This window comes from Canis lupus, chromosome 14 (assembly GCF_011100685.1).
Source record: "Canis lupus familiaris isolate Mischka breed German Shepherd chromosome 14, alternate assembly UU_Cfam_GSD_1.0, whole genome shotgun sequence".
NCBI classification, from domain to species: Eukaryota; Metazoa; Chordata; class Mammalia; order Carnivora; family Canidae; genus Canis; species Canis lupus.
The window spans coordinates 55,605,642-55,622,421 of record NC_049235.1 but is presented as its reverse complement, the minus strand read 5'-3'; the positions used below and the strand labels follow the sequence as shown (position 1 = coordinate 55,622,421).

Below are 16,780 nucleotides of genomic sequence, written 5' to 3'. Positions count from 1 at the left end.
CTCAGTTCTTCATATTTCTCTCAAATTACCTTTCAACATTAGGTCTATATCTCAGCCAATAAGACAGTGGTCCACATGCAAATAAGAATGTAAGGAAAAATTCTTAAATGGGTTTAAATAGATGAAAAATAGAGACAAATGATAGTTATGAAAACTGAGTGATTTCTTTGTTCTGAACCATGAAAATTCATTCATATACTGTTGCTGTACCAGCAACTTGAAACTTGAAATTGGCACCAGGAAAATTAAAAGGAAAAAAAAAAGAATCAGGTATACTGCTATCCTTAAAATGTCATTTATGTTTCTTTCTGCATGTTGATGCGGATATTGCTGAATATTTTGCCAACAGCCTCAAAGAACGGGTCACAGAAGGTGTGGACGTAGATGGAATAGACACGGCTGATGCACTGAATCTCAATCAGGAAACTCTTAATGCACGGCACAACTGCCCAGATGTGCAGGAAAGAAAGAATGGCAAAGTAAATGCCCCATATGAGTGCCATTGGGATGCCAAAGAGGGCAGACAGCAAGCGGTAAAACCAGTATTTTGTCACAGTGAAGGTGGTGAAGCTGGCCTTCCAGATGCCATCAAAACTGTGTGTTCCTTCTGGTTCTGCAATCACATCTTCAAAATCAATCTGCAAGGAAGAAATGACAGAATGTGAGCTTACAATCGAAGAAAAGAGGAAAAAAGCACTACCAAGTATTCATAAATATATATTATCTATCATGTAGACATTCTGTGTGGGCTGCTCAAAGGTACGCAGCAGCACCGGCATCATTGGAACTTGTTGGAAACAGGTTATCTGGGCCCCACTTGGGCCTTATTGCATCTCTGGGAGTGGAATCCAGGAGGATTTTTAGCACGTTCTCCAGATGTTTCTTGAAAGTTCCTGCCTTGAAGTAAAACCTGGCGACATGGATAAGTATACAAGGTGCTCAGTCAAATGTAAATGACCTGTCCTAAGCTAATTGAACTCCAGTACAACAACACACACAGTGCTGAGGGGTAGTTAGTGTGTAGTTGATTGCCGAACACTCAATTGGTAGAACTTCTCTTGCAAATTAGATAACTATGAGCCGTGAGGACTCAAGAAGTCGTCGTGGGGTTGTGGGACTTCGGTAGAGCTTGGGGTATGATTTGGAGGGGAAGGGAGAAGGGCCCTTGGGAAGCTCCCAGAAACAAGGGAGGGTGACGCAATGAGTGTCACAGGCCGACAGACCTGTGCGGGCACAGCTAGAAAGATGGGCGGAGGCCAGTCTCAATTTTGTTTTACATACAGCGGAGGGTCTACTGAAGATACTGGAGTGGGGGAACGCAGCCACAAGCAAGGCACTCATTTATCAAGATGAATTCGACAGCAGCGTATGGGCCAGGGAGAAGACCCAAGGCAGAGAGACTGTTCCTGTGTCCCATGTTTAAAATGGTAGGGCCCAAACTGGAATTGTGGCCAGGAAATGAACAATAAAAGAATGAATTTCAGGGATGTTAAGGAAGACTCCTCAGGATCTGGTTACTTCAAGGTTAGAGAGAGGGAAAACCTCAGATGAGCCTGGGGATTCTGATTTGCCAGCTAAGGAAAACCAAGGTGACCTTACCGGCAAGAAGAAAAGTTAGAAGGGAAGCCGGTTAAAAACATGTTAAGGGAGAGCTTCACTTTTGAATTAAACAGAGCAAAGTCTTGAATAAAGACAGATGCAGATATCGGTGGTCCACGCCAGTGAACCCTGTAGCAGGCCCTTTTGGCGGCCACCGGGAAGTAATCAAATGAGTTTGGAATCACCTAGCACTTGACAGTAGCCAAGTGCTTCTACATGCATCCCCTCCCTGTGGTCTGGGGTTTCAAACCGACCTAGAAGGTGAGTTGTTATCCTTTTACAAAAGAAGATACAGAGGTTCAGGGAGGTGAAGGGGACTTGCTAGTGTGAGGCAAACAGCGATGGTGGGACCAGAATGCAGACGTGACACCTTTCCCAGTAGCATTCTCTCCCATGGTACCTGTTACCCAAACCGTGAATTCCTAGGCGCTTTTATCTCTTTGGAAGGATTTATATGAACTCAACTGAAGCATAGGATTAAAGAAATTACTGCTGGAACGGTAGGACAGAGCCAGCTCGACTGCTTGGCAAAGGCAGCTATATGAAGGGATCTAATATAGTTTGAAATCCAAACAAGTTGATGACTGCCAGCACCATTAGCAAACCAGGTAAGCTCGGGATTAGGGAATGAGGACACCGTGGAGCTTCTCAGTTCCAAGATGCCACCTTTGATTCAACACAATAAAACTTCTTTTGGAAAAAGTACATGATGCTTATCAATAGTTAAAGTTTATTTTCTAGAACATTCTGTTTCTTTTTTTTTTTAACATTCTGTTTCTTGATCTGTTGTTCAATGCCTTAATAATGCAATATGTGAAAAATGGTATGTCTGCAATTATGTAAATGAAGTTAAATAGATTTATTGTCATTCCATTTTTTTTTGCCTGTTTAGATCTAGACTCAGACGTAAACATTTACTTGTGTATTTTAAAAGGTTGTGTGAAATATGTGGCAAGTCAGATCAATCCTTTAATGACATTTCTGTGCACTTTACTTAATTGTCTACTACGGCGTTTTGTTCTGACACTATATTTTCCCAAAGCGATTAAGAATAAAAGCCTGTGGTTTTTCTTCATCCAATTGCAAGATCCCCAGTAGTTTTATTTTTTCCAAAGATTTGATGAGGTCAAAATTAATTTTGTAAAAAGATTTGGTGAAGCCAAATTTAATAAACTAGAACAGACATCCTTAATATGGAGTCAAAAGATGAGCAGTTGTGGCCCATGAATGCCCTGAAATGGGGACATGTTTGGAGTGTACAATGTACTTATTAAAAAAAGGAAAGATAGTCTACTCTCAAAGGAGAGCAGAGAGCACCTTATTGGAGTAGGGTATTCGCACGTCTTTACAGAGCAGACTTGAAGGCTGCGTGCCTTGAGATTCTTTTCTTAGGGAACAGATAGTTACTAACATTTGTTGACTGGCTATTAGGATCAGACACTGTTCTCCTTTAACTCACATCAACTCTTAACATATTATTCCTAATTTGTAGGGGAAAATGCAAGGTTCAGAAATGTTAATAAATAGTCCAGGTAGGGGGATCCCTGGGTGGCTCAGCGGTTTGGTGCCTGCCTTCGGCCCAGGGCGTGATCCTGGAGACCCGGGATCGAGCCCCACGTTGGGCTCCTGGCATGGAGCCTGCTTCTCCCTCTGCCTGTGTCTCTGCCTCTGTGTGTGTGTCTTTTATGAGTAATAAAAAAAAAATCTAGATAGATAAGAGGTGGATTTGAAGTTTGAATCTGATCTGAAAGATACTCTTTCTTCAATCCTACATCACTTTAGAAAAATATTTTTCCTATTTTCTTCAAGAGAGTTATACTATATCATAGATAAAAAGCACATTAACAAAAAAGAGTTTGCTGAATTTTACTCTGCTGGTAACTGCAAGAATTCTCACACGGTCTCTGAGGACAATATTGTGATGAGGTTATACACATTGTACATACAATTAGTCCTTAGTGAAGATCTATAGACATATGAATGTGGGTGAGATTTCTTGATAATGACTTTTTTTCCCTCAGCATAACTATAAATGCATTTTTTGGGAAATTTTTGGAAATTCTTAACTGCCAGTGAGCATGATTTATCTTCAGATAAATTTAGAGTAGGTCTCCAGGGGCAGACAGCAACATGACAAAATTAACATGTTATGTAAATATATTTAGTTCATTAGTTGCTATTTTAGTCCTGAAAATTAAGGATGGCTAAACATTACTAGAAGTATAGCCAAGCCAACTAGATACAGCTGAGAAAAAGAAAGTAAGGCAGGTTAAGGAAACAGATTGGAATCAGAAATAAAGCTTAGTTTCTCTCTCCTTCCATTTCTGCAACAGTAATAGTAATAGGATATTGAGAGGAGTACATGAGATATTTCATGTAAAGTGCTTAACATGGGTGTAGAGCATTACAATATAGTAAATGCTCAATAAATAGCATTAAAAAATTCTTTGCTGTTGGTGACTAAGCTTTTTAATTGCCCATCATAATAGAAACTATCAACCACAAAGCCCCAATGGCTCAAAAGAACTAATTTCCATCTATAATGATCTTCACCACAGCTCTCTGAGACGTATGCCATTATTTCCATTTTTTTAGATGAGGGTGGTGTGGGAGGTTAAGAAATTGCTCAAGGTCACATAAATGTTAAGTGGCAAGGCTGAAACTTGTTCAATTTCAAGTGCGAGCTCTTTTTTGCTTTGTACACCTGGGATTATAAGCCCCTATAATAGTCTTACTTGCTCAGTTCTGACCCAGATAGATATGCTTCCTAAAACATTCACTTTTTGATTATTAAAGGAGTTACTGTTGAAAGTGTTTCCATTTTAAGTTAGGACATCTAGTAACTAGGATGTTTTGCATTTTTGGTACCGATTGTATTTTCTTGGCCCTGTACGGTATGTTCTTACAATCCTGGGCACCCAGCCAAGAACTCTCATTCTAACTGGCAGTTAAGGAAACTGAGGCACAGAAGGATTAAAATGGGCCAGACATTCTCAAGGTCCCAAGTGAATCAGTGGAAAAGCTGAAATTAGAACTCTAACTTCCTGATTCCCAGGCCTAGGCCTAGCCCTGTGCTCCACACTGTATCTCTAGAACTGACATCTTTCTCACCATATCCTTTTCTATCTACTCCATTCATATCTGTAGGTCTCCTATAAGTCTCTCATTACCTCCTCAGGTGTTGACTTGAAAACTATCTCTGTGTGAAGTTAGAAGACATGTCCTTTTTGCAGCATGAACATGAACATTTCTGTACATCTACTTAGGGTGAAGAAAACAGGAGGGAATATTATAAAAAAAAAAACTTCAGTGCACATTTTGGTATGTATTCATAAAGCACTAGACCCAATAACGTTCTGGTAGATTATCAGTCATTCCAAAAAGAGTCAGTTCAAAATTCCCCATCACCCACAGTGCACTTTGGGTGTAGAGGTGCTTCCAAATTTTCAGAGATATTTAAAGCTAAAAGAATCCTTGAAGAAATGGAGTCCCATTTGAGAAGTCAATGGCCAAAGCTGTCAAATGACTAGATTAGGGATAGCTTCCCACCTAATGGCAGACACTGGATTGGAATTCAGGCTTAGGAACTCTCCTGGTCTCTTCTGCTACTGTGTGCTTCACCTCCCCTGTCAGTCTAGCTGCTCCATTCCCATAGCCAGTGCAAAAGACAGAGAGGCTTGCATCAGGACTTGAACATCATCTTGCTCTCAAGAGGTCCCACAGGTCCACTGTTGAATGAATGATGGTGCCTCTCTCTGATGACTCCCAAGGTGCTCATTGTTCCCATCCATCATTGGTTGATTGATCCCTCATTAAAACTATCACTCTGCATCCTGTTTCTTCAGGGACTTATTCCTCTTACTCCTTACATGAGGGTGGATCTTGCCAGACTGGAACTTCATCTGCTCACTTAAATTTGGATCAGAAGAGGAATTAGAGGGATACAGAACATAAAGACTCCTAACTCTGGGAAACGAACTAGGGGTGGTGGAAGGGGAGGAGGGCGGGGGGTGGAGGTGAATGGGTGATGGGTACTGAGGGGGGCACTTGAGGGGATGAGCACTGGGTGTTATTCTGTATGTTGGTAAATTGAACACTGATAAAAAATAAATTTATTAAAAAAAAAAGAGACAAAAACGAAAACCAAGAGATGCAGGTGCCATTTATTTTCTTAAAATGAGATGCCTCAGATGAGGCTGACCCGCACCTCCAAGAACTGATTTTCTGTTCTGTAATCTATGGAATAAGTTGCCCTTCTGGCAAGAATCATTGTGCAGACCTCAAGATCAGAGGCATAAATGTGTTTCGGTGATATTTCTATGTCTTAATAGATGCTTTATAAGGAACCAACAGTTTATATTACTAGATTTTTATAAATGACATTAAATTCCTTTGTGCAGCATTGACTAATGATGCTATAATTTTGGAAAAAGAAGTCAACAGAAATCTAGCAGCGGACGTCAAGAAGAGCAATCTATCTTGTGTTTCGATAATACTTTGCTAATGTAATAAATCTAAGAAGGTTTCATCTTGTTAAAAGTATGTCACAGCAATATTTAAAATTTCTTTATCTGTACACAGGATTCATAAAATACAGGGTCATTTTTTGTCCTAAAATCTGGGCATTTTATTTCCGAGTAAGGAATTTTCAAGAAGGAAACTTTAAGTACATTTAGGATTTCATAAGCACTGAAGCTTGCATATTGTGTTTCTGTGCAGAGATATCTTTTTAGACTGCTAGCGGAAATTGTGAATGTAGTGGGTATATAGAATACATAATTAACAATACACAAGATGTTTACTGGAGACTTGTATGTTGTCTGCCCAACATCCACAGAATCCTAATTTATTCAAGTAATAGCAATAATCCTTTGATTGCACAGATAAGTTAGGGTACTTTAGACCTGCTGTGGTAGGGTTAGTCTCCTTGGTGAGCGATTGGTTTAAGGGAGACATTGTGACCCAGTTCTGGATAAATGAAAGTCTGCTGGGCGAGACTTCCAGGAAACCTTGATCTTCCTTGTGAAAAGAGACAGAGGTGCTTGATGTGGCCCTTTGCCCTTTTATCCTGTTTAAAATATGATGCGTTGCCTTGATGTAGGGAAGTCATCTTGTGACCATGAGGTGACATATATGTTTTAAAGATCAAGGGTATAAAAGATGCTGCTTTTGCCATTATCAACCTATAAAAACAATGGCAGTAGCTGTCCATCTCTAGACTTCTTATGTAACACATATATACACTTATTTTTAAGCCACAGCTATTCAGATTTTCAGTTACCTATAGCAGAAAGCATTCCTAAGTGATATAGTTACTAAAAGCTTTTTCTGTCGGTTGACATAGTAGAGTCAAATGTGTATCTCCACATTTAGAGATCTGAGTTCGATTTCTTTTTTTTAAAGATTTTATTTATTTATGAGAGACACAGAGAGAGGGAGGCAGAGACATAGGCAGAGGAAGAAGCAGGCTCCCTGCAGGGAGCCGGATGTGGGACTCGATCCCGGGACTCCAGGATCACGCCCTGGGCCAAAGGCAGGCACTCGACCACTGAGCCACCCAGACGTCCCAGGGAGTTCAATTTCTACCTCAGTGTATCTTTCTAGCACTACTAGACTCTATTCCCAGAATATGTTCCTAACCTGTATCAGAAAATGTTTGCTTTACACTAACTTTTAGATTTAGTAAAGCTTAAATAGGATGATAAGTTAACCATGAAAGAGACAAATTAACATGCTATTTTGTGATAAATATCATCGAAGATGGCTCTCAATGATTCCTTCTCTCCTACTCTCTGGTATTCATGCCCCATGTAATACCCTCCCCTTGAGTGTGGGCTGGAGTTAGAGATTTGGTTGTAAATAATAAAACCTGGCAAGAGTGATGGGGTGTCACTTCCAAGATTAGGTTACAAAAGAGTGTGGCATCTGTCTTGCTTCATTTCTGACTCTCTTGATTGCCTGCCCTGCTAGAAGCCAGATGATGCCATGTTGTGAGTTGCCCTATGGAGAGGTCCGTGTGGAAGGAACTGAGGGAAGACTCTGGCCAATAATCAGTGAGAAACTGAGGTCTATAGTCCAACAGCCCAGGAGGAACTGAATCCTGCTATCAGACGTGTCAATGAGCTTGGAAGGAGGTCCTTTCACAGTTGAGCCTTGAAGTGACTCCAGACCTGATGCCAGGGTTGTAGCCTTGAGGGCCTTGAGCCAGAAACGCTAAGCTAAGCCACAGTTGGATTCCTGACATGATCCAAGATAATAAATGTTTGTTGTTTTAGGCCACTGAATTTTGGGGTAATTTGTTATGCCACCATGGGTAATTAAAACAATTCTAAAACAAACCACCTTTATTTTGATTATCATTTCTTTTCTTTTTTTTCACTTCTTACGTTCTATTTCATTTCTCTTTTCTATTAATTTCATTCTAATGCTTATAGAAAATGATACACAGTGAATATACATAAATATCCTGGAATTTGGCCTTTGGGGCAAAATTCAGAAATGTATAAAGAGGAAAGAGTATTTTCAACTTTCTTCAATTTACACCAAACAGAATGTTTAAAAAGTTAGGCTATTTATGGTGCTATCATTCATTTACTTAAAGTGGCTTGGATTTATAACCAGATATGAACCAAAGACTAAGAGCCAGCTCCATATAGAAGGCCCATCACCAAATCTGAACTCTTACACTTAATACTTGTGACTGAACTAGCACAGGGGCCCCAATTCCTAGGGGTTCTCAGCAGGGTCCACGTGGCAAAGGAATCCTCGGGGAGGCTGCTTGTTGAAATGCAAATACTCAGATCCCATTTCATTCTCAGATCAGATTCTTTGGGGCAGAGCCTGGGGGATCCGTATTTTTAACAAGATTTCTTCTCTTTTCTCCTACAAAAGACTAACCCAGAGTTCTGTCCACTTCTTTGGATCTAGTAACAGTTCCTTTTTGTCCAGGCTACTCTTTCCCCTCCATGCCTTGAAGCCCTTGTTTGCCTCTTTCTTCTCTCTGGAAGCTCCCCATATGCTGGATGGAATCTGGAAGTTGGTAGATAATGAATGGAAATTCTCTTTGAAATGCTTTTCCTAATTTAAACCTATAAATATGTATTATTGGACAAGGATGAATGACTTATTTATTATGAAAAACACACTAACTGGCCGTAGAAATCCTGATTTATTTTCATCATTCTAAACCCAGTAGAAACAGAAGTATATTTAAAAATACCAAATATATACTTCTGAAATCCTAATGTATGTATCAAACTCAATCATCCAGAAAGAAGATTTAGACTAACTGCAAGCTCCCTCCACTATTCTTACATATATTTCCAACATGATGAGCAGCCTTTGAAGTCAACAGAATACATGTGCATGAATGTGTGGGCATAGAGAGGGTTGAGAGCCAGTGCAATTAAATGTTACCAGAACACAGGAACTTTGCCTTAATGCCCACGAGATTTTTCAGGGGCAAGGCAAATACTCATGTGTTTACTGGGCCAAAGTGGCACCACTGAGGGAAAGGGCTGCAGTGTTCTTGCAGCCCCAACTAAAAACAGGAGGCCTGGGTTGTGTTAATGCCTGGAATTACTTGGATTTCCAAATAATGTATTTCAATACACAGCCCTAAGAAAAATGTAAAACACTGATGTGATTTGGGCTGCCTTGGGGTGGCAGGGAGGCAGCAATCTCACCTTGCACAAGAACCTAGGGTTGCCTCCTGGAGAGGAAGGGAGATGGCTGCATTACTAATCAGAGTTTCAAGCTGAAAGAGGGTAAAATGGGGGTATTTCCCTACGTCTCTGAGAGGAGAGGGTTGGGGGGCAGGGGGAGGAATTCGTAGGAAATCTGCAGTCCTTGATCTGGGCCTGTAGCTGGGACCCTTGAGTCTCTTTTTTTGGACTAACATTCCTCTTGTTGCTTTCCAGACTTCACAGAAGCCTCAGAATAATGCTTCACACTAAGAGTGCCCTACTTCACTCATCTGCTTCTCTTTACAAACTTGTGAAATTATAGGTTATCTTCATAATAAGAATGGAAAATAGTCTTATTTTCCCACTAAAAACAGGTTACTTAACTAATAAATGACTGGACCACACCAGGACTTAACAGAAATCTGGGTCTGTTGCACCCATCTTGGTATCTTCCATAATACTTAGTAGTACTATGCACACGTTAATTAGAAAATAAATAATTCTTCAATAAATATACTCTTTTAAAGGAGCTATAAATGTCCATCGAAAGGATGTATGGCATATATATATAACATTTCACTAACCATCACGTTATTTCCTATGAATTCATTGCCTGCTATCCTAAGTGCACTTTTATTTGTCAGGCTTTTTTTTTTTTTTTGGTGTGTCCCATTTTATTCAAAATGATGTTCTTATTCACCCTAGCCCTATAATTCCATGACCATTCTGATCAAAAGAAAGTGGAAGGTTGATTATCATTTAGGTGACTTGGGCACCATAGAAAGGGACAGTTCAAGCTCAGAAGTCTTTACCTTTAAGGAAAGATGGTTTAGAAAATATTAACTAAAAGGTGTTTTTGCTTGGTGGGGTTTTGCCCCAGTGATCTGTATAACTACCATTGTTGTAAACCTGGCCTGAAAACAGTGGGCATGCATGGTGAGGTGGGGGCTCAGAAAGGAAGCAGGGGTAGAAACAGAAGTGGTAACAGCTGGGAGCAGCCCTGCAGGGGGTCAGCAGTGCAGAATGGATAGGGTGAGGGAGTGATCTTGGTTTTTTGCCCCTCTGTGTCCCTGTCCTGTGTGTGTGTGTGTGTGTGTGTTTCCTCGGTGCAGGAAAGGGGGCCTACAAGCAATTTGTACTTTCGAATGCATTTAGGGGACTGTATTGACTTCCTTGGCGGGAGTGTAGGGAGATGTACAGAGAAAGGCAGAGTGTTAGGGTAGTGGATACAGTTGGCCCTGAGCAACATGGCTTTGAACTGTATGGGTTCAATTATACATGGATTTTTTTAATATATAAATACAGTACAGTACTGTAAATGTGTTTTCTGTTCCTCATGATTTTCTTAATAACATTGTCTTTTCTATAGCTTGCTTTGAGAATATAGTACATAATACATATAACAATCAAAATGTGTGTTAATCAACTATTCATGTTGTCAGGAAAGCTTCTGGTCAGCTTATTAGCAGTTAAGTTTTGGGGAAGTCACAGTTAGACATGGATGTTTGCGTGGGAGGTTGGGGCCATTAGTTCAAGGGTCAACCGTATATTCCCAGGCAGCAGACTTTTACAGAGGCCTTGGAACGCAATAATTTACATAACGGAGCACTGTAGGCCTCACTGGGTTCCCATCACAGCCTATATTTGAGGAGCTGCAAGGCAGGAGTTATCTTCCCTGTTTTACAGGCCAGGAGGGCCTCAAGGGAGGTTGTAACCACTGACTGACCAAATGCAGGACTTAGTCTCTTGGATCCTCATGGAGCTCCCCCTCTATCTTACCATTCTTTTTAACTCCATATCAAAATTCTCGTTCTGTTTATGCAACCCTGCTCATTCAAATGGAGTCACATAGGTATTTCTGAATCCACATGCTCTGGTTGCTCTCCCTTGCCTGCACCGATACTTCCCATCCGAACCAACAGAAAATGCCTCCCTGACTCAGCGAATAATGATCTTCACCAGGTCAAGCATGTGATCCAAGCCACCGGATGTGGCTGTCTCCCTGCTATCAAACCTTCATGCTTAGCATTACCCTCACTCCCCAGCAACCAAGCTCCTCTATAGCCAGGACCCCTGGGTCATTTGACTGACCATTGGTTACCATGGTCCCCATTACCTCGTCATCTCACTCTGTTTTTTCCAGATTTACCATAACTTTATATCTCATTCCATTCCTGGAGGGCCAGTGGTTATCCAACATCAGTACACTCAAGGAGTTTCTGGGGAATGTTTGTTAAAATGCACATTCCTGGACCCTGGGATTCTAAAACCGTGGTTTGAGGGTAGGGTCCAGGTGGCTGTAGCCCTCCCCCACATTTTGATGCAAGTGGTCTGGAAACAAAAGCAGCCTTAGGCTTCATTCTCTGCTGGGGAAGAGATTGCAAAGTCTGACGCTTATTTCTAAGTGGGCATGATAGTGGGTTAGTTACTGTGTTCGTTACTACTTTTGAGAGGCTGTGTTGTCCCCCGGTTGACAGCACAAGGGCTGGATTTGAATGTCAACCCCGCTATGTTACCTTACATAAGCTACTAAGCTTCTCTGTCTTAGTTCCTCATCTGTAAATTGGTGGTAAAATAGTACTTATGCGTAGGATCATTCTGTGGACTAAATGACCTAACTCACGCAAAATGTCAGGGACAGTGCCTGAGCAACGGCCACTGCTACGTGAGGAGCTTCTGGCCCAGGCGCCCCAACCAGGAGACGAGGGGAACTATCAGGGATTTCAGGAACAGCGTTGGGAGATTGGAGGGCATACCCTGGAAAAGGAGAACCTCTTGGCATTCCTGAAATGTTTCAGGCAGGTGAATGCCTATTTTGCACGCTACCGTCGTGCAAACAAGAAGGATTATGTCATTTCTACCAAGTACATCAGCCTTCTGGAGTTTATTATAAACCTGAGGCACACAGCCCAACTAAATATGCCCTGGAGAAGAAGCTGCTCCAGCTGACTGGGCTCCTGGATTTGTGAGCAAGTGACACCCACTTGCCCATGTAGTAATGGGACTCTCTTTGCTTCAGATGAATCCCTTTTTGCCTTCTTTTTCTTTTTCATTCATTTGAAAGTAACCGGCATGTTTCTCCATCTTCTGCTCTTCGTAGGAAAGAGTGGGAATTACCCTAGGGTTTGTATTACATTTTGAAATTTTAAATTTCCCTGTTTTGATAACAAAGATACACATTCCTAGCTTACCTCCTGTTATGCATTGAATTGTGTCTGCCTCAAAAAGATAGGTTAAAATCCGAATTCCCAGAACTTCCGAATGTGACCATATTTGGAGACAGGGGTCTTGCAGCTGTAACGAGGATGAGGCCATACTGGAGTAGGCTGGGTCCTTCACCCAATATGGCTGGCATCCTTGTGAGGAGTTGGTAATGAGAAGACACACAGGGAGAAGGCCGTGTGCTTGACTGGGGTTATGCAGCTGCCAGTCAAGGAATGCCTAAGGTTGCCAGCAAAGCACCAGAAACCAAGAAGAGACCAGACGGGTTCCCATACAGGTTTCAGAGGGAGTGTGGCCCTGGAGACATCTTGAATCGAGCATCTAGGCTCCAGAACCATGAGACTATAAAGTTGTATTGCTTGCAGCCACCCAGTTTGGGGTACTTGTTGAGGTAGCCCTAGGAAATGACTACACGTCTCTTGGAAAAATAGCTGAAAACTGTTCTCCATGATGAGACGATTTCCGGGTTCCAGAGCGTTTTCATATTTCCTCAAGTAGGCTGTCCACCCTTTCTTTCGGGGGGATCCCAGGTGGAAATCTATAACCGCATTTGGTGTACCTGCAACCTGCTGGTTCTGAACCTTCTTCAGGAACCCAGGACCATCTCTTCAGTTCACATGGCCTCACATTTTTATGATCACAAACAGTGTCTAGTTGCAGATGGCTCAGTACAAAGCAAGCTGCATATCGTTTGATTCCTTATTTAAACCTTCCGGCTTCTGGTATCGATTTGGTGGCACTTGTTAATGTTGAGTGCCACCAAAAGAATGACATGGAACAGTGAACAGTGGTAAAAATAGGCCATGCAAGGGCTCATGATAGGAGCCCCGAGACTGAAGCATTGAACTTGAACAGGAAGGAGTGATACCTTGGGGGCACTCAAGTGTGCCATCCTTGAGGAGAAATAACTCCAGCCCTTGGAAGTGTTGGAAGTTCTCTTTCTTAATAGAGAAGTCCTGCCTTGTTTAATGCAAGGGAATCTTATTCCATCCAAATAGGCAATTATAAGGATTCATCCGGAGGCCTCACTTGCTCACAAAATTCTGTGTTTACACTTGGGAGTTTGTTATTCTTTTAAACTTCTGGGTGTGTCACGGGACAAATATGAATGATTACCACAGTTAAGAAAATAAAAGCTCTTTTCATTCTAACAGAGACACAAGAAGTGGAAATGTCTTCACCGTTTTCAAAGTACCCATTGGTCTGCAAAGACATTTGTCTGAACCAGAGCTTTTTAAATGGTCTCAACTGCTTTTCAGCTTCTACACTTCACTTCCTGATGGCAGAGGTTGTTTCCTACCATTCAGTCAAGTCAAACTAGGGTTACGAATAGCTTTCGTCTTACCTCACTGCTGGAATATTTTTCCCTCCAGTGCTGGGAGTCTGTTTATTAAACACATAGAAAGTGAACGAAATAAATCTCTGCAGGTCTGAACATTGCTAGGCCGGCGAGGAAAAGGATCTAAACTAGAGTTCTTGTCAGGTCTAAGCAAGGATAATCACAGCCCATTATGTGGCTCCCAAGACACAGCCCCCAACCTCTACCATGGGGTTTCTCTATCTGAGCACCATTGGCATTTGGGGCTGGATAATACTTTGCTTTTGGGGTGAAGATAAGGGTGCTGTCCTGTGCACTGTAAAGCAATTATCAGTATCCCTGTCCTCTACCCATTAGATGCCAGTAGTATCCCCCAAATTGTGACAACTGAAAATAACTGCAGATGTTGCCAAATGTCCCCTGGGGTGGGGGAAAGGGGGCATAATTATCCCTGATTGAAAACCACTGCTCCAGAAAATCAGAATTTTGATGTGATGAGATAGGACCTGAACTTTAGAAATATTTATAGCTTAGAATGCTTGTATATTTATTCCAGAAACTTTTGGTTTATAGTACTGTGGCCTCGTGAGCTCATTCATACACTTATTCATTCAATATGTATGAAGCACCTACTCTTTGAGGATGGAGGAAGCCAAACAAGGAAATAGAGCCAGAATAGAGTTGATGAGCTGGTTATGGGTCATTGAAAAGGGAGTGGTGCAAATGAAATAGAGATGGTCTCTGGCTGTTCAAGCTCACTCAGGAATCCTTACCAAGGAGAGGTGACGTCCCTCTGTGGTGCACTACCTTAACTTTTAAGGAAAAGGAATTCATTTTCTTGCTCTTCCTCAAATCAATAATCATTTGAATGGACACTGGAACTTTGAGTAATTTTGTTCAGGACAATGGCCCAAGCCCTTCCTGGCTTTAGGGCCTTCCCGCCTGCTCTTGGTTTTGCTTGGAACACTCTTTCCATCACGGTTCACCTGGCTATATTGGCATTATTGGTCATGTGTTAACCTAAATGTTCTTTCTTCAAAGACTTCTGGTCTTTGAAGTCTTTTCTCACCTTGATGTTTTTATCATCCAGCCTCTCCGACATTTATTTAATGGTTTGAGCTAGTGACTGAGTGTTTGTGTGAGAGAGAGAGAGACACACACACACACACACAAATATTTCTGCTACTAGACTATAAGCTCCCTGAAATATACTAAGTTAATACTTGCTGAATTAATGAACGAATTGATGAATGCTGCCATTTGCTACGTTATATTTCTCTCTTCTATTTACAAGAGAACCAACCTGATAAAATCTCCTTTAGGAAAGAAGTTCTGAATGTCTTATTATCCTGTCCAAGGGTTATTAATTGCATTCATTGATTGCATTAATTTCTTCTAACCCAGCCACGGTAATTTTGGTAAATTAGTGATCAAAGGTGACTAAATGACAGAGAAGTCAGATCAATTCAGTTTTTGCTTCTCATGAAATTTAAGTTCAGACCGACAGATGTAGACATAGCTCTGCTTAGGTTGCTGAGGAGTTCCTGAAGAACGTTCAGGTAGTCTGGAATACAAACAACTTCATGTTTACCTTCAGAATCATATAGCCTGGGTGCTAAGTGATGGGATTAAAATCATACGAGGCCCTAAATTTGAAACTTTTTATGGGTCAGAGAGAAATAAACCGTAGCTTGGCTAATGGGAAAATCTGACTCAAAGTAACAGTGCTTCTGCTCTGTAGTTCTTAGTCATCTGATCTTATTGCTCACAGATGGGCTGTTAAAGGAGCTTCAGAAATGTGGCCACACGAACTTGGTGAATTTGACAACTGTCAGCACTCAGAAAGTCTGAGCAATTTTTATTTAGTTAGACCCTTTTAAAGACCATTACTCTAACTGAAGTTGCAAGGAATGATGCACTCTGTTGTGTGAACTAAGAGGAATGAGCTGGTTACAAAAAAAAAAAAAAAAAAAAAAAGGATTACTGAAAGTTTGTAACCTACTTTGGAACCCATTTTCTGATCTAAGAACAGTAACAGCCCAATTTTGAGGCAAGCGCAATAAAAGGGAAGACCACAGAGTTCTGAGCACAAATGAGAAGGGGAAATGAACTCCAGCTCTTGGTCTCTTTATTCTCAAATATTTATTTGTGGTATATTTGCATTCAACATGCCCTCTGTCGATAGCTCAGTATTTCTTTTTCTTTTTCTTTTTTTTTTTTTTTGTTTTTGTTTTTTGATAGCTCAGTATTTCAAAGATGATTTAGCTAAACCCCACAGCCTGAATATTAAGACTGAGGATGACGGTAAAATCTACAAAGGTAATGAAAGTAGTAGTGGATGAGAAGTCTTCCACCAATTCTCTCTGAATGGACTTCAGGCACCTTACAGGCTCCCACTCTTTTGTGAATACTGGTCAACTAGATCACAGGATTTTAGAAATGAGAGCAATTTAGGGACCATCTAGCCTCTTCTTCATTGCTATAGGTGAAGAAACTGCTGTCCATAGGGTCCAAGTGGCATTTTCAAGGCCCAAGGTAACACTTGTGGTCAGGGTCCAAGAGAGGGCTAGAATTCAGATTTCTTCTGAGGCTCAGTTTCCCCATCTGCTCTGAAGAGTGATTGGCATCAGTAAAGCACTTCTTAGTGACTTGAAATCTCTTCTCTGTGTCAGGCACTGGAGAAATGAAGGAGACCTGCCTGTCCCTAGGTCCACTGAAGCCTCCTGTGGCCTCTGCATCATTAGAAAAACCAGTGCATGTTGTTAGCTCCATTGTTAGTATGCCTGAGCCATGAACCCAGGTAGAAAAAGGGACATAGGGATGACACTCTAACCGGATGATCTTCCTCTTAAGGAGAATAGAAAAACCAAGCAAAAGAAAGGGGAAAGAACAGGCCCGGATTATGTAAGTGCCATGAGATTTATTCCACATACAATGTCTGTCTTTTGCAATTGCT

The 16,780-nt window shown here is 41.3% G+C and overlaps 1 protein-coding gene across 1 annotated transcript in view; it reads right to left on the bottom strand.

Moving 5' to 3' along the window:
• Window positions 1–296: 296 nt before the first annotated feature.
• CAV1 (caveolin 1) overlaps window positions 297–16,780 on the bottom strand; it is a 31,598-nt gene continuing 15,114 nt past the window's right edge. The window contains exon 3 of the mRNA NM_001003296.1: window positions 297–638. Coding sequence (NP_001003296.1) covers window positions 297–638 — 342 coding nt within the window. The remainder of the gene's footprint in view (window positions 639–16,780) is intronic.